Source organism: Cyprinodon variegatus, unplaced genomic scaffold (assembly GCF_000732505.1).
Source record: "Cyprinodon variegatus isolate N-32 unplaced genomic scaffold, C_variegatus-1.0 Scaffold664, whole genome shotgun sequence".
Classification (NCBI taxonomy): Eukaryota; Metazoa; Chordata; class Actinopteri; order Cyprinodontiformes; family Cyprinodontidae; genus Cyprinodon; species Cyprinodon variegatus.
In genome coordinates this window covers 313,836-340,326 of record NW_015151117.1, presented here as the reverse complement: position 1 = coordinate 340,326, position 26,491 = coordinate 313,836, and the positions used below count along the sequence as shown (strand labels likewise).

The following is a 26,491-nucleotide window of genomic DNA, read 5'->3' as shown; positions in this document are numbered from 1 at the left end:
CTGATCCAAGAGGAAAATGTTTCAATATCAATTTGATACCTTAAGCTGGAGCTCACCTGTTATTCAGCAGGAAAATAGTTGAAACATGCTCAAAATCTTATCTCTGAATGGGATATAAGTGCACAGTTTTCGGTTTTCATTTCATTGACATGGTTCTTCTTATTGAAAGTCATTTAAGTTTTTTTGAGTGGCCCAGTCAGTTGTTGTTATTTAAAGACTTTATGGTCAAATAAAAATTCATGTTTCTTTCTTTGATATAAAAATGTATCATGGCTGAAAGCAAATAAAAATGACTATGAGTAGTAACAGGTGGGAAAAGATGCAAGCCACCGTGCATCTGCACACTGCAAACACATGCAAATGCTTATAAGCATAAATGCATTCAAAAGCAAACGCATTAATGTTCGCATAGCAGAAACTAAGGTAGCTATGAGACACTCTCAGTTTCAAAGAACCTGTCTGAAACCACAGCATTGTATCACCCTCCCCTGCTTTACCCTCATGCATTTCCCCTTTTGAGAAGCGTTGACCACACGACCGCATTTTCTTTTTTTTGTGACTCTTTTTTTTTGCAGGTAGTGTTTTGTCATGGAACCTGTTCTCTTGCAAATACACATACATACAGGACTCAACACAATAAATAGGGACTCAGACAGAAGCAAAGACACAGACGACTCAGCTGGACCTGCAAGCAAGCCTGAGAGACAACAGACATCATGCTGAACCTGAAGAGCCCCATCATTCTGACTACCTGCCTCCTGCTTCTATCTGCTTTCGCTCTGCAGACATATGCCAGTAAGATCATAAATTTTTAGAATAACATTTTTCAGAGTTTTGTAAAAATTTACTAAAACAAGAATGAATTATCTGCATTATATCTGAGCAAATACAGCTAATGACCGTATCTCAAAGAGTGTTAATGATGACTGCATAAGTCGTCTTGGTGGAATAGTCTGGCAATGAAAGAATGCAAAGAAATTATGTCAAGTCTGTGCTGCATTGAAATTTTTATTTTTATTTTCACCATCTTTTTAGACACATTTAATCCAGAAGAATGCTGCTTCAAATTCCTTTCAAACTCAATACCAGCAAGAAGGGTGAAGCTCATCAGACCCACGGATCCGCTGTGTCCCATGGAGGGTGTGATGTAAGTGTCCTAAGATTCTTATACATTTTAGGAAATCTGGTTGTTCACATGACCAAACAAAAATTTGTTAATAAGGGTTCTCAGTAACGATGAAGTTGACCTCTGCTCACAGTTACTGAAATGTCACACTGATATCTTGTTTCCTCCTCTCTGTTGCAGTATTAGAGTGAAGAAAGGGAACGAATACTGTGCTGACCCGTCGCAGGAGTGGGTGAAACAGCTCATCGAAGTCAAGGGGTTGAAAAGCACCAAAAGAGAGAACAACACCACCGTCACAGCATCCCAGTAATCTCTACCCTAACTTCTCACTGCCCAATGAGCCAAGCTGAATTGGAAGTGGAAACATTTACCTTAAGCTCTGTCTACCGTACACTGAAAATTTCCTTTAATATATACTTTTCAATAAATGCAAAAATCCTCAAAATGATTTGTTTCTTTTTCCTTTTTTTCCTGTTTTTTTTTTTTTATGTCAAAGCAACAGCTAAATCAAATTCTGAAATAGGAAACAAAGTTAAACAGTTTTTGTACACCTTCTTATTGTAAATAGGTGTTAAAAATGGAAGCTAAAATACTGAAACCTACACTAAAGGACCATGAAGGTATTCCAATTGATTTCAGTTGATTTACATGATTTCTGAAGGCCCTTTCCCAGAAAAGTAGGACTCCGGCTTAATAACCAGTTATATAAATCAATCCAATCATAGATACTGTTTTAAGTTAAATTACAAATTTTTCTTATTAAAATTTTTCTGATGAAATTTGCAGTGGAATTGTTGGGGATGGGGTCAAGAAGCAAACAGACAAACAATTAAATTAAAGTCTGTTTTTTTTTTTTTTGTTTGTTTTTTAAGATTGAATCACTGGTTATATTGATCATTAAAAAAAAATAATAGCCAGAACCACAAATTTTCTTGTAGTACCACTTACAGCAAAGTGTTGAAAAAGAACACATATTTTAGAATTACAGCTATTCTTGTTCTTTGTTAAAATTGTTTACCTTTGAGTTCATTTAATGGAAGTATTTATACTCCCAACAGCTAGAAACCAAATTTAAATGATTATTAACATGGCCAACTAATTCTATATTATAATTCTATATAGGGAAGGCTAAACACAATAATCTATGGATTACAGTAGAGCAGCATGAAAAAATTCTAAAGAAATAACACATTACTTACTTATTTATTTAACTTTTTATGCATAATATCAGGGTAATTGTTAGCTTTAACACAGTGGGGTGGATGATAATCTAGGAAAAAGAAACAAGAAGGATTCTTCTGTGCAGGAGCTGCCTGAACAATCCTGCTCATTGAGAGCTATGACTCTTGTAAAAATAATTGCATCATAGAGATGCTTTATATATATATATGTATATGTAATTTATTTGTGACACATTTTCAAAATGTTTTAGGATTATTACATAGATTGTTTTTTTTTATTACAGAGCAAGCACAATATCAGAATAATCAGAATTAGCCTATGTGATTGAAATAGTACTGATTGGATTACCATAAAAATAACTATTTACGTTAAATATATCTTCTTATATTTATTTATTTTAGGAAGGGTAAATTGGCTTACCCCTATTTTGGCTGGAGGGCCTCCCATGAACAATATCTGCGCACGTGCCTGCTTTGTATTCTCAGAAAAACTCAAACTCTGCCTGGCTGCTCTCATTTTTATCATACCAAACATCACAGTTCCTGTGGTTTCTGGTTGATGAAACTAAAGGAAGTTCTTATCTGAGCCACTGAGGTTTGATTGACCTACAAAACACTTTTTAAAGTGTTCTAAAAATAAATCTAAACCACACGAACAGGTTAATCTCTTTATAAAAACTCATTTGAGGAATGTTTACTTTCCTTTTTTTAAAATTTTTTTATTTTTTATTTTGGAGTCAAAACTTTAAAACCAGACATGTACGTGCAGTTTCTTTGCAGCAGGGGTCACTCTTTTGTCTTCTATTTAAGTATTTCAAATCAGTTGTTGCATATTTTTATTGGTCAGATTGTTCAGCATCATAAGAAGATTTTTTTTATTTTATTTCAAAATTTAATTCAACAAAAAACTCATGAGTTGATTTATTTAATCTTTTCAAGATGAATAAAACCAAAATAACAAAAAAAAAAACAAAAAAAAAACAACTCATATGCTGGATATCACCTCAGCAGTCATCACGGTATTGCCCTTATCTTTAAATAAGTTTTAGAAAATATATTTTTTTAATGCTTTACTGATTCCTCGGTTTCAACTAGAGAGAAGCTCCACTGGCTCCACATGTGACCCATTGGAGGAGATGCTCTGATTAGACTTGGAGGACCTGCTGCATGGATTTACATAGTAATGAGGTCAAAAGCAGGGGAGAATGATTTGCTGGAGTACCTCTTGTTTGCAAGTGGGATGCTTCCCTAAATGCAGACCAAAATAAATTAACTATAAGTGTTTGGCATTTTTGGAAAGATGGCAATGGGCGTTATATCTAGGTTACAGCTCACATGACCATTGTCATGCCGGATTAATTTTGTTCAGAAGGTTGTAAGGATTTCTCTGATGTGTTCTATTAAATTTGCATAAAACTGAGTAACTCACAGACAGTGTGAGCTACCTGTGGCAAAAGGAGATTAGGACAGACGCAGGCAGATGGAGTTTATTCTTTTTTTCTTCTTCTAAGCCATGTGTTGGTCAGTAAATGTCAGCATTTCAAAATGAGACTGGTGTAAAATAAGCTATGAATCATGAAATGTTTTCATAAAGAAAACTAGGGGATTAAAAAATTCCCAATGTTAAAATTCATGCATTTAAGCTTGCTTTTAAAAGCATTTTAACTATTAGGGAATCTGACATTTTTTAGTAAAATACAAAATAGAATTTTATATGGGTTTTTATTTTGTTTACATTTAATGACACATACATTACAGTGATAAAATGCTTTTTTAAACAAAAAATTAATTTTAAAGCAACTGATGGTCAATTTTATGAGTTATTCTAGTGTGAAGGAATAGATGCAGATGGAGAAATGTTGCAAGGTTCTAATTGATCATATTCCACACAGGTAATCAAATGTATTTAACTTATTTTTGTATTCTGTCACTTCACTGCATTTATTTTTGCCTAATTGGCCGACACAATAGAACATAAATTGAAAGGGAACATATGGGGGAAGTGGTATCACAGGTCAAAGGAACAAAGAATACAGGTTAGGAAAAGTTGTCTGGAAGTTTAAAGTACAATTAGACTATTAAATAAATTCTCAGGCTTTGGAGATCTATCTAGCAATGTTTAAACTATCACTCAAACCTGGACAGAATAAAGAGAGAGGCCTCAACATGACACTGTGGAGGATCTGCAGAGATCCATAGCTCTAATGCCCACAGAATGAGTTGTACAGTCTTCATAATTATCAAAAAAAAAAAAAAAAAACTTCTGCTCAAATTTTGGGGTCAAATTTAAGAAAACTGGTTAACTGCTGCAAAAACTTTAGATTTAGGGAGGATGTACATCTATGGTGCAACCATACACAGCTTTAAAACCTCTTAACTTCCACCTCATTTTCCGTAATCCTCGCCTATTTTGCATACCCAAATGGAAAAGCAAATAACTTAGGAACTGTAAGCCCACATTACATGTGCAATACATTATTTGAAAGCTAACACCCTCTAGTTTCTGAATATATAAATAAAATTGGGTGAGTAAAACACAGCCCAAGCTGCATCAGTTCAAACATGACTCAAAGTTGTTTTTATTCTAGGAAATTATCTTTTTTGAACAGCAGTAATAAAGACATTCTTGAGAAAAAAGCAGGTTTTATTTTATTACATTTGTTCTACATCATGTGAACCACAAATGCGAAAAAATGTCAGACCTCTAGCTATAACAGTTCCAGAGCTGTGGAGTTTGGAACTTTTGGTGTCAGCTTGGAGCTGCGCACAATGGCTCCACCCACTGGTGTCTGTGTTTTACCAGTGGAATTTTATCCATTCTGAATTATTACCCGGTGGGCTTAAAGAGGTTGATGGCTTTAAAAAAGACTTTAATAAGCCTATCAGAAGACTGTTTAGATGTGAATTCAATCAGGAATAGGTGACATGAGTTAAAAGCTGATGGTCTTGCATTCAAGCCAAGTGTTTGCACTAGATTGTATTTTGAAATGGTGGCAGAAAAAAAAAAAAAAACGTGTCTCACATCTCAGTTTTCAGATTTGTGAGGAAATTTAAAAACTAATCAACTCCACAGTAATCTCTCCAATCATTAACAGGTTGCTGTAAAATAACATGTCCAAAAATTACAAGTAGCATAAACACACTGTCCAAAACAATATTAAGCTTCTCCTTTTCCCAAAAACTAAAGAACAATACTAAACTTTAATCAAGCAAATCTTGAGTTCTAATGTTGTTGTTGAGATTTGACTGAAGCAATAAATCAGAGAGCTACAACTGAGAAAGCTGCACATATGAAATCTGTGCTTTTGCAGAAGACTTTTGCTGATTTGTCTAAAAGTGGGGAATACTAACTCATTAGAAGCAGAAAGAATTAGAATCTGCCGTATTACACTTAACAAAGGAATTAAGGAAGTGTTATGAGCAACGATTAAAAAAAAAATAACAACAGGTAAAATAATAAGATACAGAGTAAATTTTCCAGTGTTAAAGTAACACTTTAAGAGTGCATTTGGTCCCACTGGGAATTAGTGTTAAATTAGAACTCTATGTAGTGTATATTTTACTCCAGTTGTTGTTATACCTCTAAAAGAGTCAGTGTACGTTGACACTGCATATTTAACACTGTGGAATTTACTGTGTACTTAAAAAAGAATAAAAAAAGTGTGCGCATACATGTGTTGCATAAATGTTAAAATAACTGGCATGTGATGTCAGCTTTTCCTGACAGATCGAAGCTACATACATAGGTCTTGTGTTAAACAGGGTGGGCATTGGGTATCTGTATATATACTCTCAGCGGTAAAAGGAGGAAGTCAAAGGAGATGACAGAAGCAGATGTACTTAAACACAACACACACATCCATGACCTTGCATTTAACGGCCTGTTATGATGCTTGCAGGGCAATTACAATGAAAATCATTGTGGTCACATCTCATTTTCTAAACTGTTATTATCAGAAACTTAATATAACAATTACTGTATGACTTTTCCCAAGCCATTATCATTATAATGATTATAGGATGCCTTCAGCTCAGCAATCGAACAGAGGTTGAGCTCACATTGTTTAAAGCCCTGTGCTGATTTGCATAATGAAAAAGAAAAGAAACAAATCCTTCTGGTTGCATGCTGTTTAACAATTCAGCTTAATTAGGAGCGAGAATCGGAATGATATTATGGGAGGGATAATAGCGAGAGAGAGAGAGAGAGAGAGAGAGAGAGAGAACCAAAAACTCAAGATCGATATCTTCTGTATAATTACCTACAGCTTCCTGGTTGCTTGGGAACCAAACAGAGATGAGAGAGAAGGGGGAGGAGATGAAGATGATGAGACGGACAGAGACACTAACACAAAGCATAAGACTAATTCCAGGGTAGAGATGATTTCACTCTCTTCGCTGGTCTGTTTAAGTAGAGCCTAAGATGACAGATGAGAAGTTGAAAAAGCAGGGAGAGAAATGAAAGTTCAATGCAGAGTTACAAGGAAGTAGAAGGAGACAGAAGAAGAGACTGATATATGTCTTACTTGTGGGGGAGATTTAATATCTCATTAATATTTACAGAGATACTGGTTGCCTCTTTGTCTTTCATCAAGTCACGTTTTCGTCCCCCTCTCTCTCTCTCTCTCTCTCTCTCTCTATATATATATATATATATATATATATATATATATATATATTTTTAAAAACCTTTAATTCCCTAGGCTTAGAGCCTACGGCTGCACTGCACTTCCCTTGTCTTGGCTGCCCTGCAATTTCTTGATCCTCCCTCTTTTCCATTTGTCTTCCACCTTGGCTTGATCAGTAAGCCCACTCATATTGACTGTACTGGCAATAGCCCAGGGCGGCATTTAAAAGGGGTCATCCAAACCTCAAATAATAAAAAAAAAAAAACTTGCTCTATCATGTAGATATTTGCAGTCGATGAGGAAGTGCCGCCTTCTGCTGGCTGCTTGCCCATTTTATACAGTCTTGGAATTTGAATTATTTTCTCCATCATGACTGGTTAAAAGGTAGCAGAATAAGAAGCTCACCATTTCATGCAAAAGCTTCCATTTTTTTATGAACTATAAAGAAGGGTTGAAAAACTCTGATTTACATGTTTCAAAATGCAATATTTTATGCAAGACAGACCCTAAAGATAAACAAAAAAAAACTCTGATTTACTTGTTTCAAAATACAATTTTTTATGGTTTTATAGAGCCAAGTTGGATCATTTGCTCACAGCAGTAAAGTGTATGTTTAATGAAAAACTTAATGCACAGATTAAAAAAATACATGAGAAAGAAATCATACAGTGAGAGTTTCTTCAAATAGAACAAACGTTTTAGTCAGTGGTAATAACATTTTTAGTTGTTCCAAATACTAGTGAGTTTTGAGTATTTGCTGAGGAACTGTATGGGAAAGTCAATTTAGACTAAATTAGGGACTTACCAGAGAGGAAATAAAGTTTCTGAATGACCAAACTAAACTCAAGAACTGAATATGATCTGAAATATTAGCCATGCTCTGAATAGAACTACGGACAAGAGATGTTCCCACGGTCTAAGAGATATGGGTGACCTTTTCAGGCTGGGTTGGCAAATCAAAGATTGCCATGCCAAGATGTGGAATGCCTGATCCTTCCACAGCCTTCCCTGTGTTAAAACTTGAAGTTGGTTCCATACAAGAGGAGCCTGATCACTAAAAAAACTGCCTCCCATTCTACTTTTAGAAATGTCTCTTTTGCAAACAAAGTATAAGGTCTTTACCTCAACCTGGGATCCACTGATGCAAGACATACTACAACACTATAACATCAAAGTGGTTGATAATCCTGCACCTTAGTCTGCTCTCTTTCCTTAAGAAATTGGTTCTTTTGCCCAGAAATAGAAATCAGAGAAAGTACAGCAGATGCCGGTATTAGCTTACTCCTTTTAATTAATCATTGTTTATTGAGAATTTGTCTTTTATCAAAAATATTAATATAATTTTAAATAGTATAACAAATATGTTTTGCATTTAAGATTTTATAATATCATAAGCATTCATATTTTGTCAATCTGAAAGGATTTTCTGGTAATTGTGGACATCTGAATAAACAAAGAGCGTTTTAATATTTCAACATTAAGCTGCACAAAACCAAAAGCAATAGGTGCATTAACTTCATCGACCAGCTCTACATAACAACATGCTTAATGTGACCTCATTGATATAAAGCACTGTTTATAGGTGTGCTGTTCCTTTAAAAGGAGGGAAGACAGGGGAGGAGCAGGGAAAGAGGAGAGAAAGAGAGAAGGGGAGATGTAGTAAAAAAGGCAGGGTTGTTTTCATGTTTCCCTCTCTGTAGAGAACTGTGTGTGTGGAAAAGAAAGAGGGATTTTTAAAAAAAATAAAGAGAGAATGAAAAGAGAGAAATTGCTTTCAGTTGCTACAAGTTAAACTGGATTTTTCTAAAAGCATTCCAGCAGTTTGAGGAGTTTCTCAGATCAGCATCTTGCAAGAAGATTTTGGACAAGGACTCTGCTCAGAGAATACACTGACCTTTGATGAAGACGTGGTATCCCTCTTTTTGAGATCTAATTCAGTGGCTTTGACACTGAATGTTTCATTTTCATGCAAAATCCTTGATTCCTTTCACACTTTTTTCACCAAAATATTTTTTAAGTTACTTTTTAGATTAATTTCAGCATCTCCTCAAGAGGATATATGAATTTCAGAGACATTTGTTTTGCTCCCTACAATCTTTAAGGTAAAATTACATTGTCTGCACAATTTGGAGAAAGTGTGGGGAGAAAACAAAACAACAGATATTTATGATTTACTTTTTTATTTTGAAGAGATCATTTTGACTGACTATTTACACTTTGATTTATTTATCATTGAAAACACAGCTTTTGACGTTGGCTGTTAAATTTGTGGTTGATAAGATTTAAGTTAAGCTTCTTGTCAATCAATATTTTTTAGACCATAGCTGAATTTTCTAACAGATTTACCAAAGTGCTGTTATAAAGTAAGGGTAGGTTTTAAATTTTTTTGCATTCAGCTCAAAGAGGGAGAAAGAAAAAAAACACACACAGATGGCTCAGAAAGACGGAGGAACAGAGCAGGGGTGCATTAAAACAGAGGACAGTTTAGGGGCCAAAACAATGGTTGGGGCCCCCTCAGCTGGTGGAGGAGTGGTGGTGGAAGTTCGGGAGAAGAAGGGACCTCTGCGGGCTGCAATACCCACAATGCCTTTCCCCGTGGCTGTCATTTGTCTTTTCCTAAACACCTTCATACCTGGGCTTGGTGAGTTCACTGTCCTACTCCTATTATTATTGCTCTAACAAGAATGAAAAACAGAGCTAAAGTTCATAGTGATAAAAATCTGCTACTGAAATGACTAAATCATAAACAGCATGATTAGGTCTGCTCACTGTATGGTTTGACCAACAAACCAGTGTCTGTGTCAGTGTGCAGGAATGCAACTAACCATTACCTTTTGGAACGCTGACAGAAAAACAAAGAAAACATTGCAGTGTTTTAACAATAAAGCCACATCTTGATTAACCAAAAAGTTAATATCGTGCAAAGAGATTAATTCATGAAACTTTACCATCTCCTCTATCTTTTGCCCATTACTGCTCTCTGGGTTCATCCAATACTGCTAATCAATTAAGGACTATTGAGCCGAAGCACGAAGTGTGTCAGCTGTGTCCATGATAAGTGCTATCCAAACAGTGCTAGCAGTAAAGAGGGAGGTAGGAACATACAGCTGGATGGTTTCTATAGATAATTCATGTAGCATAGCTACCCCTCTACTGCTGATCGGATGTATGCACATAGCCCACCTCACAAAACAAAACTTTAAGGGTGAGTAGCGGCCTTTCGGGGAGAGGCAGCCCAACGGTTAGGCCATAGAGCTTTGAATCCTAAAGTTGTTAGTTCAAAACCTGCTCCCCCAGACTGCCACTCTGGGTCTCTGAGCCTTAACCCTCGATTGATCCCCTAATGCCCTACAATGGCAGCCCACTGCTCCCCAAGGGGATGGGTTAAATGCAGAGGTAAATTTCTCCAATGTGAGATAAATAAAGTTAAATTATTATTTAAGTGCTTTCTGTTTGACACATGCAAATGTATGCACCTTCTTATGTTTTGGATTTTAAATTGGAGAGCTAAGCAATTAAATACTTGTGTTACTTGGGCTTTTTGTGATTCCTTTGTGGAAAACTGTATTGCAAGTTTTTATTAGAATCCCCATATGTGTATTTCTGTTCCATCATCACGTCCATAAGGCTATGGGCTGTCTGGATTCTGCACAGCAGTCCAGAGTTTCTTTTTCAACACACAATAATGTTCTTACTGTTATCCAGTGAATCTTGAAGGAAGATGAGCTAGGAACAGGAAGAAAGACCTACGATTTGCAGTATTCGAACGCTGGGGAACTGATGCTATACTGCCCATTGCACCCTGTGTGATTAAACTAATAAACATTCTGTTTTTGCTCAAAGAACCAAGGGTAGAAGCATACAATACATTGTGTTAAACATAAACTGTTTAGTCGCAGCCATAAAGTATCTAGTTTTGCCCATAAACCATCAAGTTCAAGTTTCATCCAGAGCCCAAGTGGTTACATTGATTAAGAGCTTAGTTAAAGCTAAAGATTAAGTGGTTACACCGATAAACCTTGAGGTTATGTCCACAAAGCTTTTTAATTTACCTACCTGTAGACCAAGTGGTTATGCCCACAGACCATGTGATCATTCCTATAAATCTTTTGATTACACCCGTAAACCATGTGGTTACGTCCATAGACTTAGTTGTGACAACCCATATGCCAAGTGGTTTCCACCATAAAAAGAGCAGGTTACACTCATAGGGAGTGTGGATTCCCCCATAGACCATGTGTTTACAGCCATAGGCTGTAGGGTTGCAGTATGGTCTTGTCAATAGACCATTAAGTAGAGCCTATGGTTATGCCCACAGGCTATGTGGCAATGTAATTACACCAATAGAATGGGTAACATTATGGTCATATTTTTTAGTTTAAAGGGTACAATTATTTTCTTATTACTTTTTATTATTTCTTAGTCCTTATGACTTTCTTTCTTTCTTTATCCATCCATCCATCCATCCATCCATCCATCCATCCATCCATCCATCCATCCATCCATCCATCCATCCATCCATCCATCCATCAGTTCATTTTCACCATATTTAGAAGTCTTTCTCCCTTTAGGAGGACACATATTAGAAAGGAGACATAGGGATGTTGGTGGAAAACTATGAACTCTAATGCCAATAAAAATCAATAGTGATAACTGGCCTAATATACTGATAACTGGTTTATCATTAGACTCATCTAAATTATTCAAATTAGTCTTTTTTTTAGAGTACCTTAAATTTTAAAGATGCATAAACTAGGATGCTGGCCTTGTTGGAAAATTATCTTTTAAAGTTCCTCTTAAATTCCTAACCAGCTATTTTAAAACCTTGTCAAAATGTCCATCTCTGTGAAACACCTGTAAGAAAAGGCAAAGAAAAGCAGTGAGAGATATCCTTCACCTATAGAAATTTGTCAGGAGTATGAAAACACTACCTGACCTTACCAAATGTTAATGGATGGAAATGTCACAATGTGGATGAAAAGAGAAATGTAGTTGGTGTCATTATTATGGCAGTAATATCCTTATTTGGGGGCCATGTGTTCTTATCAAGTCAACAAACCTTGACTGTTTGGTGAAATTAAAGGTATTGTGGAGGATTTTTTAAAGGACCCGCCCTCTCCACTTAAAAAAAAAAATGCGCGTGCAAGAGCATGCACGAGGCCATTCCTCCTTGAGCACTTCCTGTTTAAAATGTGCTGTTCTCATAGCTCATTAAAGCTTACTGTGTCCACATACAGCACAAACTATATAGTGGACTTTATAGCAAACTCAGTTAACTGACCGTTATATAATGCTTTGCAAGGATAGCTCTCCGCAGAAAGCATTCTGGGATATATCTGCCTCTTCTGAGGCCTTTCTTCTCTTCTCATACACGTCGTAGACACTTTTTCTCTTACGACCCTCTGCTATTTTCAAAGAACCGCTGTGAGAAAGGTGAGCTTCAATGACTGGCTGGAACCATAGCTCAACACAGATATACGCCTGAAAGTGCGCATGCGCAGAAAGGATTACTAACTGGGGGAGCACATGGAACGGCCTTATGTAAACATATCACCAGAATGATTGACACATAGGAGCTCCACTTATTTAGATGATCCACCCGGAAGTAAAAGATCGTCCTCTATACCTTTAACCTATTGAGTTTTTTATCCAGAATAGCATTAATGCATACTCCGTCTGTTATTTGGCGGTTGTTAGCCATTCGGATTATTAAACAAACTTTTAGGAATTGTTAACTTGAATTTTTACAATTTTCACATGGTCTTTTGGTATTCCTCGCTTAGAATAGCCTTTTTAGGCATCCTTTTATGTTTACGGAGATCTGCCTAATCTAGAAGGTTAAAAGGAATTTAACATTTTATAAAGATCTTGGTTTTGTAAAGTATTTTCAATTTATTTGAGTGCACACTACTATCTAATCCTGTTAAGCAGTGCTTGCATAAAGGTTCCCTCCACTCTCCCTTTCTGTCTGCATCATATCTGTCTTTGATAATAGATGTTTCCAAACATCAGAACTTAAAGTGGCCATTTAACGATGACCATATGAATTTCTATGCCAGCAGTTCACTTTGGTTACATACTGGGTTTTCTGATTGAATATCATCACCTGTTGGTTTATATTATTTTTGTGTGTTTATAAAGCCAAGAGCGATACTTTATGACAATGTAGCACTTGCTAAACAGAATTGTAAAGTTGGTGCTAGCTGAAGCAGGAGATAAAGCAGTGGTAGGATTTAGATTTCTCCACCAAGTTTATAGATTTATGAATACACTGCTTTACTGCTTCTAAAGTAGTGAAAGCAATGCATTTCTTAGACTCTTAGTTATAATGATTGAAAAGTTGTGGAATGCATAGGATTTTTGCCATTATTCAAAATTTCCATTCGGTAATACAAGCAGCCACCAGATGCCACATAATGTATATGTCTGCTGTTTGACCCCAGTGCAAAAATAATTTTCCATCCCAAAAAGGACTAAGTAAACTCTAAAAGGATGATTGTGATTTTAAAGTCATGGCACGATATTAGATTTTTTGTAAGTTAGTTGAAAGTACTTGAAATGTTATCAGTGATGGTGCTTATGTTTTCTAGCTGTGCACTACATTTTACAAGCTTCATAGGAGAACTTTTTTCATCAGGATGTTTATGGATTTACATAAACACTTCCTCAGTAGAGCAGCAGGGCTATGAGTGATCTGCACAAGTTATATATATATATATATATATATATATATATATATATATATATATATATATATATATATATATATATATATTTGATTTAGCTTCCCATCATTTCTAAATTGGCCTCTTTGAAAATCATCTTTTTCATTGTCAATTGCATTTTTTTACTTAAAAACAAACATTTCTTAATTGAACAGAAAACATCTGAAATATTAAACATCCTGTGACAGACTGGCGACCTGTTAAAGCTGTATCCCATAGGCTGCCATACATAGGCACCGGTCCCACCACGACCCTGACAGAAAAAGCTGTAGAATATGGATGGATGTTAAAAGAATCTGATTTATTAAATCAAAACTAAGCAAATATTTCACAGTGTTTAAGGTTATCTTCATATTTTTATACTGGAAAAGCAAAACTCCGATAGACTCGACACCTGTCCAGGGTGTACCCAGCCTGTCCCCTGTAGTCAGCTGGAGATAGGCACCAGCACCCCCTGCAACCCCGCTTTGGGATTAGGCGTGTCAGAAAATGAAATAGATGGATGGATGGAAGGATGGATGGATGGAAAAGAAAAAAACACAGAACAACAGAATCTGAAGACAAGTTTCTAATTAAATAAAATGTGTATTTTTTATATGGCATGAGTACTTATTTGAGGTCAGACTGGTGCAAAAATGGATGTGTCTAATTTTTCTGGCATGTGGTGTAGGCTTAATAAAACTTGTTTAAGATGGGCTTTGATGACAGTAAAATATATAAAATAAAATTCAAGTCTTTGATGATTGTCTGTTGTTTGTACATGTAGAAACAGTTTGACTCCAAACAGTCATAATGCCCTAGGTATAAAGCAGTAATAATCCTTTGTACTCTCTGAAGTCCATCTGATTGCTTCACTTTGTGTAGTTTGCTGCAAACAGGGATCTGATTGACATCATTATCTAAGATAATGATGTGTTTTCCTCCCCGTTCCTGTTTCATTTAAACTGCCAGGCCTTCATCCTTCACTCTGTTGTGCATCTCTGTTTGTGTCACATTGTGCAGCAACATCTGGTCGCTAATGACACACAAATAAAAATATGCACCGTCTCAGCAGGTAGCATTATCCTCACTGATGTGTTGATCCATATTTTGTTTAAAACACCGAACTAGATGACATTAATATAAGGAAATCATAATAAACAGCCACACTGTAGCTCAAAGACTGTATTATTTCACCTATAAACAAGCAGAGATTCAATTTAAAAATACCAAAATTTTCAAAACTGAGATTATTCTCTACAAAAATCTTAAAAGAAAAAGAAAATGACAAAGGATCTTTTTAGTAGCAGAAATAACTAGACAGACATTCACTTATTTGATGTGATCAAGTTTGTTAACTTACTGGAGATTTATCATGGCTTAGCATGACATCTTTTTCTTGACTTCAAATTTGTCCATTTCCACTGACTTGTTTTTTTGCTTAAGTGCAGAAAAAAGTACAATTTTTAAATCTCAAACTGCCCTTTATTTTTTAAATAAATGCTTGCCGGCTATGTCCTGGATATCTTCAGAAAACATCAAGGCTACGCTTTACTTGCTGTGTCTGAGCTCGCTTGCACGGTGTGAGTATCTGTGCAGGTTTTTTGCCTGAATGCTTTGACATTTCATTGAATAGCTGTGGCTTGTTGCCATGACAACAATGACTAAATATCTTGCGCACGTGTGTACGTGTATGTGTGTTGGTGTTGCATGGCTGTTTTGGCTGTAATTGACTTTGACTGAGAACAGCGTCTCGTTCTATTCAAGCCGTAACCAAAATAAAATAAAATTGAAAAGTGTGATTGAATTTGGACGTTAACAGCTGACAGATGTGTCCTCCTGTAGGCAGTTATTCACTGGTGCAACAAATCAGCTCCAATTTGTGAAGCAGCACCTGCAAAGGCTGAATATTGTTTATGTGGTAAAAATAGCTTTTAAATTCAAGGTCATGGAAACATACAACAAACATTGTTCAGATGCATCTAAAGTATACAGCTTTGAGTAGATTAATCAATTGTGTTGTGAAAATAGAAATGAGTCAAGCTTTTAATCATAGCAGGACATTTGGGGGTCCTACAGTTAAAACCAGATATTCACTCTTCTTAAAAAGAAACAAACTTTCCACAATCATCTGATTACTGCTCTAGACATTACTGTGAGACAGGTTTTTGGCTTTTTGCTCCAATATCAAGCATTGCCCACAATTTTCTGTTTTGTTTTTTCTGTTTTCACACAAGATGATGCTACCACGGCTATAAGTCTCAGATGGTATGATGTGTTTTATTTTTTTAAGATTCTCCTCTTAATTTAACATTTAACAATTTAACATCTTTTTTTGGTACAGGCCTTGTTGGTACAGGACAAGACTAATTTTACTTTAAAAAATAACACAGCTTCAGCCAATATTTCAGAAGATATTTTCCTTTTTATTCAAAGAATGAAATACAAATTTGAAAATAGAAAGCATTATCTTTAAGACAGAACTAATCCCTTTCATTAATACTGTAATGGTTGCACTTAGAGGTGTCACACCTTCATAGGTTTAGCCAAAAAAAGTCAATGTAACTCTTGTGGGAGTCTAAAAAGCCCTTGGTTTCTTTGTATGGACGTTTACGGATCTACAGCAGCAGTGGGTAGAGCATCTGAAACAGGTAACTCTGGAGAGAGTACCATCCGTGTCCAGAGAACGAGGTTGATTCCAGCTGCTCAGCTGACAAGACGCAGTCGTTGCTTCAGTTCCAGACGCTGAAGCCGAATACAGAAACGGGTCAGGATCAGGCAATTAGGACACTATTAGTAACGCTAGGAAAAACTCTTACCAATGGTTCAAGAATACTCTGGCACTGATGACTGGGAGCAGGCAGTTTAAATAGAAGCTGGCACAGGTGGATCAGATTAGCAGTGATGATAAAATCAGGCTGAATTAGACAGGTGAATGAAATGAGCAACTAAGACAGCCATCAGCGCCAAGATCATGCCGCAGAGTATGTGACTGATGTTAAGGCATTGAAGAAAAAAAAAGAAAAAACTTGTAATCCTATTTTCACCTCTTTACAAGTGTAACAGCAAAGTTAGGCCTATGATTGCTTCTAGTATTATAGATTTTTATTTTATTTTATATTTATTATTATTTATATTATAACTATATTTTATTTCTGCTATCTATGTGTTTATTTATTTATTCATTTATATAAGGGATAAGGCACTTTAAATCATATGTAGATTTATTTTTACTCAGCCCTTGTTTTTTTCTTTACAGCTGTGGACTTTGGTGGGCTGCTTTTGGGGTTTGGTGAGGTTCATAACACCCTTTCCCTTTGGTAGCATCTCCATGCTTTATTTTTAGTTGACTACTCCCTATTCTATGTGCATTTTCACTTAGAAAAAGACAGACAGGCGCACAGTATAAATACTGCAGAAAATAGGCAGTTCTGAATTAGAATAAATAATCTAATTTCATATTTGTTTTGACATTTCATTTAATGATACTCAGAATCTCATTTCCTTGTGTTCCTCTTCTCTTTATTTCTTTTCTCTATGCCTTATCTTTGTCTCTTTATAACCTTCCTGGCCTGTTGTCTTTGTTTTATGGTTTTAATTCAATAAAGTCAAATTTATAACTAAAGGTCCCATCTTTTCTCTGGAGCTGTTCTGCTCCAGCATTGTATGGCAAAAAAAAAAAATTCATCATATTTGTGCCCTAAACTGCCAGAAAGGAAAAAAAAGACTACCACATAAGAAAGAGGCTGCTGTTGCAACCATAATTCTTTTTAAACATGTTTATTCCTTATTGTCAGCTCACACTGTCCAGAAAATGATTGTATTACTACTACTTTCTTGAAAATGTAATAATAATAATCAGCATCATCTTTGCAAATTGAGTCAACATTTTATTCAACTAATGACAGGAGAAAGAAAGGGAAATTAGATAAACTGATTATTTTCAGAAATATATTACTACCAAATATCAGATCTGTTTCTGTCTTTTATTATTGCAGTTTTTGCAGCAGAGGGTTGCATTATCAATTTAATTCTTATTCAGCTGCTTCTTCTTTGCTGTAGAAATCAGGAGCAGGGGACAAAAATGAACACAGTTATTAGCACCGTTTTCAACAGATTAATAACCGACAACAGACCCACCAGAGACTCTCCTTTTGGTCAGAATTAACAATTGTTTTATGAGCTCATAATTATGGGCTTTTTTCTTTGGGGTATTTATTGAATCACGAGGCGTCAACTGGCAAGTATTCATAGGTGTTTTCCCTGAATATTTGTTTTGAAAGGGTATATTTTCAGTCTGGCAGGTGCTGCACTACACATCTAAATGCTGTTCAACAGGAACCCACCTGGGCGTATCAATCTGTTCACATCAGCTTATTGAGGAGGAACAGGATGTTTTTAATACTTTACTGTTTTTGGCTAACTAGAATGAAGTAGTTAAGAAATCACAATCCACACATCTAGTTATTGTAAGTTAATAGGGGCGTCTGATCATTTTATTTAAACATACTCTGGCTGTGTGATTGGATGTGTCAGGCAGCAGTGTTAAATTCTCCAATCAGCTCTGAACCAAAGCAATGGTCTCTTTGTTGTGAGTGTAAAGGGCTGGTTATCCTCCCAGAGCAGTGTTGCAGTGAGCTTGTCGCAGATATTTTTGATTTATGCCCGATATTGAACTGTGGTCTGCGCTATGTTATTCCACGCCACAATGCAAAAGGCAATCATGAACTAGCTGTGAGTCTAGATAGGGCTGAGGTGGCGAGGAAGTGGGGACAAGTTTGTCCGACAACGGAGCGACGTGAGGGTGAAAAAGAGCAGGGATCTAAGTAGAAAAAGGGTTCTTGTGCAAGTTGGTCCAACTTTACGAGTCGTTTTCCACAATGGCGATCATACAAACAAAACAAGCCGGTAAGGTATCACTCAGGAAATATGGCTAGTGTAGAGCGGATGAAGATTTGACCAATCAGAGGCCTCCTGTCTGTGGCACTGTCTGCGGTCACCTACAATTTGGGAGAGGTGCACCAGAGTGTCTGCAGCAGGGGCGGATGTACAATCGCATTCACTGCGACACACGCGCAGACGACCTGGTTGCTGATTATAAATCAGCCTCTAATGCTCCTTGTCTAGTCACAGCTTTGACAAAAAACAAGGAAATAAAGGAAATATTTAAAGGCAGTTATTATAACAAAAAGGTCTGGAGGTCAGGACTTAGCTGTCTCCTGCTAACTCCTATGCTGGCCAGACTCCATCTCAAACCAACCGTCAGCCGTTGGCTGTGGTCAAATCCTGACGGCTGTGTCCTCTGAAAGCCAGATTCATCGGCAGATTATGTTGTACCGCTGCTGTGTTACTGGACTGTGTCCAAACGTCCGCCCTAACCCTTCAATCACTATACAGAGAAGGGACTATATAGTGGAGTTTAGAGTCAACTCAGTTAAGACCAGACAGATGATCACTACTTTTTGCTCCGTGTGGGTCACGTGACTCTGGCTCCCCGCACAACGTCGCCGCCATCTTTTTTCTCTCTCACCCCCAGAACAAATCCCATGATGCTTTGCGAGGAGAAGTCTCGCAAAAGATTCTGGGATATATCTGTTCATCTAGTGACCATGGCCGCTTCCCAATATGCACTGCTCCCATTCACAAGAACACAAAACTGAGAATGGACAAATCCCCCGATGTTGTTCTCTATTCGACATCTTTACGAGGACACATCAGAGCAGACTTCTGCGTTCTCCAGACTGACAGCTGTCCCAGGATGCACTACAGTAGCAGCAGCTTCCATGAGGGCTCTCACAGAGCTCAGAGTATTAAGTTAAAAGTTCAGTTTTCTGTTGTTCTACAAAAGTAAAGCTTTGCATAATTCAAAAATATTTTAAGCTTCACTATATGGCCCATTTACTGATTTATAGTGCAATTATAAAACAACAGCGATGTTGAGAGGACAATGCCAACCAGCGGAGCTCCGAGGCTAACATTAGCCCAGGCTTCGGTTGCCACAGTCTTCTCAACATCAGTATTTTTTTTTAGTAATGATTTATTATTATCTAGAGACTATTAATAACAGGAGGTGAAATTGAGGTCCAGCCAAGCGGGGCGTGTGGTGATGTCACGAGTACGTTTCTGTTCCAATTGATCCAGATTTAATGTACGTGCTCCCACTCTTCCCGAGTCCATACTTTGATTTGTTCTTGTCAAGAAGGTACTTGGGGAGAACACGCGTCCATACTCCTGTTCTTCTAAACTGAAAAACTGCTCATGGCTGCACACTACTTTTCAAAGTGCATTGTGGGAAATTTTGGGTCCACTATTTTTTTATCCACTAGACATTCAGACAGTATATAGTGCTCTATGTATCTATATAAGGCTCTTACACTTCCTGTATACGGTGGACGTTTCAGACACAGCACCGCTTTATTCTTTGTAGCCTTGGGTATCCCATGATTCATTGCCAGTCCAAGCAAGCTGGCTGCTCCCTGCTCAGAGGAAAAAGGAAATGGCGACGAAGAGTGGTGAATATGGTAAATGCAGTGTAATTTAATACAAGTAGAGATGGACCTGCTTGAATCTATAGCGGAACTCTTCCAGCCTCCTTATTTTCACAGCCCTCAAAGGACCCAGTCCAGGTAGGCAGGGTCTTTTGGAGGATGCAGGCATCAAAATTGAACTCTGAGAGATGATTGCCTCCTTCAGCAACTCCTTCCTACTATCTTTATTAAAATCAACAATATAACAGAATGGTTCCTAACTTCTAACCCTTATTAAACATTACCCTGTTTTAGAGTACATGGACTTGAAATAAAGATATAATTCCAGGAATAATCATTCATTTAAAGTGAACTCATGTGAGATGCAGCAGTCACATTTCCCTACTCCTATGTATGAGACTCATGTCATGTGATGATGGAGAAATCGCATTAGTATACTGCATCATGTTGACATAGTTTGTGTGTAGATTTTAGATAGGTAGTGCTTCTTAGGCTCTTAAATTGTCCGTTTTTGTAAATACAGAAGCATGAGGCTGACAGATTTAAAAAAAAACAAAAAAAACAACTTATTTTGACATAACTGAAGAACTTGAGTAGTTGCATTGAAACTCTTAATGTTAAATCAGTGATTTGAGCTTTTCTTAAGCTTTAAGATTTGGTTAACTTGTACGACACAGGTTACAACACAAGAAAGAACATCTTTTTTGGCTGTACAATGTTAAACAATCTCCCCACAGGAAAAAAAAAGTCCATGTCTTTGTCTTTCTTTCTCTTCTGCAAGTCGTCTTCTCTTTTTGTCCTTGACACTCTCACACTCTGTCATTAGCCTCCCACACTAGCAGTGGGTGCCTTATAGAGCTCTCTGTGTAATTATAGTAATAAGTCTGGCTAATATCTAGGCACACATATTCAAACTCTCACATTGTCCCAAATGCTACATACAAAGGAGCCAAGAGCTGTTCACAAGCTCAGGCTTGTTTAAAGAGAGCCCTTTGAAGATAAAGTGGAAGATTTAAAGAATCTGGTATCAAGGATTTATTCAGGATTTATTCCGCTTTAAATCCAGCTACGGCAGATATTATGCAAGATAAAATATTCTCATAATCTCTGGCTTTAATTTTGTCACTTTGATTATACTTTTAACAGCTCCTGGCTTCAGGTTCTAATGAAAACCCCTAAATCTGAATTCTAAAGACAATCTGAGCCCATTGCATTATGTTAATTAACAACTCTAGCTTTCTAAGTGTTTCATTCAAGCAGCATCAGCTTTAGAAAACTTTCCTCTCTTTCAACTGAATATGCAGGTATGTGTTTTTGCAATACAGCAAATCTGGGTGAACCAAACTAGTAGCCATTGACACTAAGTGGCAGCTTGGTTGTTTTACAGACAGTGGAAGGTTTGTTCTTTGTTGAGGAGGCGGTTGTGAAGCTGCAGGAGGTGGAGGACAAGTCATCAACTGTTGTTAGGGAGGCAAATTGGAGCTGCTTTCTTGAGTTTGGACGAGGTTAACAATCTTTATCCAGTTTGCCTCTCTCAGTATGGAAGATTTTTTGTAAGAAAAGGAGCCATTCTATTATCTATTGGAATTTCTTCTAAAGGTGAAGAATCAATTGAAATAGGAGCATAGTTTTATCATAGCATAAAGAAAGCCGAACTATTTGAGATAAAAATTCCGTACTACTATCCTGATAATAAAATATTGTAGAAAACTTGCTTAGTTATAAATATAAACATCAAATATCTGGCTGAGTTTAGGATGGATCCTTTCACATGAACAATACAGCTTCTGTGTTGATTTGAATAACAAAACTTAATGTTATGACTCAGATCAGAGGGACCCAGTATTCAGGCAAGACAGATCAGAACTGGGGCAGGCAGGCTTAAAGGTCCGAATATAGAGATGGGTCAGGATCAGGCAATCAGAACATTATAAGTAAGGCAGGAAAACTCTCATACCAAAGGCTCAAAAATAATCTGGCAATGACGACTGGGAGCAAGTACCTTAAACAGACGCAGCAGCAGGTGGATCAGATGAGCAGTGATGAGAAAACCGGACAGAATTAGACAGGTGAATAAAACGGGCAATTAAGCCAGTCATCAGCCCCCACTTATTTTGGTAGCGAGAGGTTTTCAAACTGAAGTAACGGGCTGCATCTGTTGGTCAAAAGCTGTGCAGCAGCAAAGGCTCTCATTCAGGCTTTTCAGATGAAAATAATATGCTGTTATACACTTAAAGAAAGTACAAGAGGGTATTTCTATTTTGATGCTATCAAACAAGTTAAGTCATTACATATTTTTTTAACTATATGTGCGATTTTAAAAATCTCTCTTTATAATGTGCACCATAATTTAAAACATTCATAACTTTAACCCAATTATCCAATATTATTCCTACCTAATTAGATGTTTTTTTTAAAGTTCTGCTGCAAAAGGTGGTGCAGACAGCTTCTACTGGACTTTATGAGTGCTGGGATAATTACATGTTAAATTACTCTATGCACTGTAGAGGTACAGTAAATCAGAGCTGGGACTGTCCCTCAGATAAGAAGCAGCATTTGCAAAGGCAAGCAAAGGGAACCTTAGATGAGAAGGACACTCATTTAATTTCTTCATTTTGCTTTAGTTCTTATGCCCAACGGCTAATATCATAAAAAAGAGTTTGAAATGATTTCTTTCTTGTTTTATTGATTTGTAATAGCCATTGCATATAAATGATTGATATTTTAGATAATTTCATCTAAAGGTCTCAAAGTCTAAGAGAATTAAACTTTGTTAGAATTTTAGATGTTCTGCTGCTCTGATTTTCTAGTGTTTCAGTATCTGACCTTTGCCTCTAATCAGATACAAACATGCTGATTTATTACTTGGAAAGTAAGTTTACATATTTCTCTCAATATTTTTGGCAACATGAAATTAGGGAGAAGTTAATCAAAAGCGCAGCTTCCCTGTTGTGATTCAGTGCTCCTTCTATGGTGTTTTAGGCCTCAACATGAAGCTATTTTTGGCTATAATCTATTAACCATGATCATATCTCTTAATAATCTGTATGCTTCCTTTAAGTTTATTGACTCAGTGTATTATATTATAAAAGGGTAATAAGTAAGAAATCTATGAATTCATGCATCTACAAAAGAAAAAAAGTATCACTACTTCTTAGCCTAGTGGATATATAACACATGATAAACACATAACTGGGTACAAGCCGATAACACAGGTGTTATCGGTACCTGACAGAGTGAGCAGAGCTTGGAAACCAGTCAGGAAAACTGAAAGCAGCCAGACCGCATAAATCCTGTTCTGCATGCCAAGGCTCAGATGGAAGTGATGTGTAACCATATAGCTTGTCCGTCATGTCTGAAAGTGGGCGGCTCCATCGGCAGCCAGAGCATCTGTTAGTGGGCGAGGCCTGAACGACCTGAATATTTAACCGTCGGATCGAATCTGAGCAATCTCAGTTTGTTATTGCTGCTCTTTTATCTGACAACCTTTAAAGAGAGTGGAAAGATTCAATTAGAGGTGACGTCAAATGTCAAAGAGGCTTTCACTTTCACTCTTCATGTAATGATATTGGGGATCCCAAGGACTAGGTGTATTCAGATTTCTTAGCCATCATCTGTTGATCCTGGTTACATAACAGCCCTCTTCATCTGTATTAAACTGAACTCAGAGACAAAACCAGGCAATTGTCAAACTAACTGAAACATGATATGTTTTTATCATTTCCTTTCCTTCCTCCTAATAAGTGCGATACAGTTTGTAGCCAGAGACAAGAGCTTTTTTCTTTCAGGTGTTTGAAAGTGTAAGAACGGAAGCGAGCACAGAGCAAAGGACCAAAGTTGTGATGCGCATGACATCTGTCAGTATTTCTGGTGTGGCTGTTGCAAAAAAAAAACCCAAAAAACAGGTCAGATCCACAAAAAGAAACCAAAAAAGCTTACAGAAACAATGGCTAGACATCAAATTGACCATCTGAACTGAGATAGTGCTATGACCCAAAAGTACTGTGGGCTTTTTTAAGTAAATATTGTTTGACTTTCTCAAATACAACTCACATAAGGTCAATAATTCCCTTTACATGGTGAAAAAATAATCAATTAAATCCTATTCAGCTTGTTCATATAGAGCCAGTCCCCAGTACATGTAATCTCAAGACACTTTAGAGAGACAATACAGTCAGATTGGTTAAAAGTTTCTGTTAAGTAAAACCAGTAAATTCAATTGAGTCATTAAGACAGACAAGCCCCAAGCTAATTCTCTTGTCAGAGTATAAAAGAGAGCACATACAGTTAGTCAAAAATAAAAGAAGCAGGACTACACTGAAAAAAGGCAAAGCTCCAACATCTATAAACAGAGATGTTGATGGCAGCAGCGGATATTTTCCTCAAGGATAGAGACACAGTCAAACAGGAACAGACCAGATGAAGCTGCTATGAAAAGAAAATGCAGAAAGAGCATAAAATTATGGAACAAAAAATACTGCAGAATGGGTGACTAGAGAAAGAATGAAACACAATGATGAAAAGTGGTTCCTGTGTCCTCCAGCAGCCTAATCATATAGCGGCAAAAATATAGAAAAATAGCTCAGGATAACTGACTATTGTGGATGAGATATAAGAAGAAGAAACGTCTGTCTGGACTGAATTCTCAGGGTGGCATTGGGTCATTCACTTCTTCCTTCTACTTTTGTATTCACCCAGCAACTAGGCAAACGTCACTCTGTTTCTGATACTAAGATTAATTATGTCTTTAGTTTATCTGACTTTTTTTTCTTAATGTATCTCATATGATCAGCATGTGGTAAATTTGCATAGGGAACAATAAGGAACAAGAGGCTACTTTGTTCTTTAATGTTTTAGATCAATGAGCTTACAAAGAAGAGTAGACTGCAAACATAGTTCTTCTGATAAACATCCCCTAATAAATCTCAAGAGTTATATAATTAACTTAGAAGGAGCAGTACTTTAGCAGAAAGTACCACTTTTACATGATTAAATGCTATTATATAAGTAAACCAATATAAATTATGGATTTATTAGGCCATTCTATTTATACATCCTGTTTTATCAAGCTGTATTTTTGTGTGAAAGGTTTGCTTTGCTTTAAATGCTTTTATTTAAAAGTTATCTATTGTTAATCTATAATTTAAAATTGTAACATTCAGAAAAATCTTGGTGTCCCCACATGTGGTGGCTAATTCTGCTACAAATGGAAAATTTTAAATAGCCACAAACTGGCATTTCTCCAGATGAAAACTGATCCACACACAAAACCTTCTTGTAGAGATAACAACTTTTTTAATAAATGTCTTCAAACATTGTTTTTAAAATAAAAAATATGTTTTTCTTCTTGAAGATTTTGAAGCTCTAGTTTCCTTGTAATTGCAGTGGCAAACTGACATAATAAAACCACATTTGCATGCTCAGATAATGCATACAAGAAACTGAGAAGATATTTTATTCTAATTTAATAATATTATCACCAAATATCAACAGTTTCTTAAGAGTGAGCTATCCAAATCTACCTGCTGATAAATATTTAGCTCCAGCACACTGGAAGCTGTCAGTTAAATAGGAAAAACCAAAACAATGCACTCATATTTTTTTAATTAATGAAAAAATATTTTTTTTTTTTTTTTTTTTTTTACATTTTTACATTTTACATTTTTTACATTTTTTTACATTTATCCTTTTTTACACAATACAGATTCAGTAAACATTGCGTCCATTTTTTGCTTTGTTATGCCATGCACCCGTCAAAAGCAGTAAAAGTCATCACAACACACTGGCAGGTTTTTAGCTGCTTGATGGATGAATTTTCTGCAAACACCTTTAGATTTATTCTTATTTTATTCTCTTTGCCTCACTAAAATATTTAAGATCAAAATTATTTTGATACCGGGAAAAAGATAATCAAGGTAAACTGAGAAGTTATTTTTTAAACGACCCAAAAAAGAACCTGGCTTTATGTAAGCAAAGTAAGAATGATCTTATTATATGATCTCTAATGGCTGTTTTTGTGTTTTTAATTAACTGGCTGCAGGCAATAATTTTAACAATAATAATAAATATTTTTTTTGTCTTTGGCAGCTGGGACATGTTACGGTAGAAACATGTGCTAGGGAGGTGTGCCAAGCTCCTAAAGTAGATAAAATCCGCTCAGACCAGATAAAAAGACACCTGCCTCCAGCTGTCCTCCATACATATTGGGTTATTTCTCATACCTGCTTTTAGCAGGAGACAGGGCAGATTTGATCCGAGTGCCCATGATGGATGTCATTGAAAGAGCATTCAGGGGTTTAAAGGGAAAAAAGACTCATCTTGATAATCTAAGGATGTCTGTATTTTTTTCACAAGAATTTCTCCCATG

The 26,491-nt window shown here is 36.4% G+C and overlaps 2 protein-coding genes across 2 annotated transcripts in view; both read left to right on the top strand.

Annotated features, from left to right (window-relative positions):
* The first annotated feature begins 647 nt into the window (after positions 1 to 647).
* LOC107096993 (C-C motif chemokine 13-like) lies at positions 648 to 1,563 on the top strand. The gene is made up of 3 exons (XM_015393935.1): positions 648 to 795; positions 1,036 to 1,147; positions 1,307 to 1,563. The coding sequence occupies exons 1-3, from the start codon at positions 717 to 719 to the stop codon at positions 1,434 to 1,436; spliced, it is 321 nt and encodes a 106-aa protein (XP_015249421.1). The 5' UTR covers positions 648 to 716; the 3' UTR covers positions 1,437 to 1,563.
* A 7,020-nt stretch (positions 1,564 to 8,583) lies between these two features.
* The window catches only part of LOC107096990 (chromosome unknown open reading frame, human C1orf95), a 32,149-nt gene continuing 14,241 nt past the window's right edge, over positions 8,584 to 26,491 (top strand). Inside the window, exon 1 of the mRNA XM_015393933.1 lies at positions 8,584 to 9,573. Within this exon, the coding sequence (XP_015249419.1) occupies positions 9,363 to 9,573 (211 nt within the window). The 5' untranslated portion in view covers positions 8,584 to 9,362. The remainder of the gene's footprint in view (positions 9,574 to 26,491) is intronic.

What these genes read in the sequence shown, in the direction of transcription:
- LOC107096993 (XM_015393935.1), top strand. Translation starts at nt 717, where the DNA reads ATGCTGAACCTGAAGAGCCCCATCATTCTGACTACCTGCCTCCTGCTT. An exon ending in CGCTCTGCAGACATATGCCA is followed by an intron (nt 796 to 1,035) that starts GTAAGATCATAA and finishes CCATCTTTTTAG; the next exon opens with ACACATTTAATCCAGAAGAA. An exon ending in TGTCCCATGGAGGGTGTGAT is followed by an intron (nt 1,148 to 1,306) that starts GTAAGTGTCCTA and finishes TCTCTGTTGCAG; the next exon opens with TATTAGAGTGAAGAAAGGGA.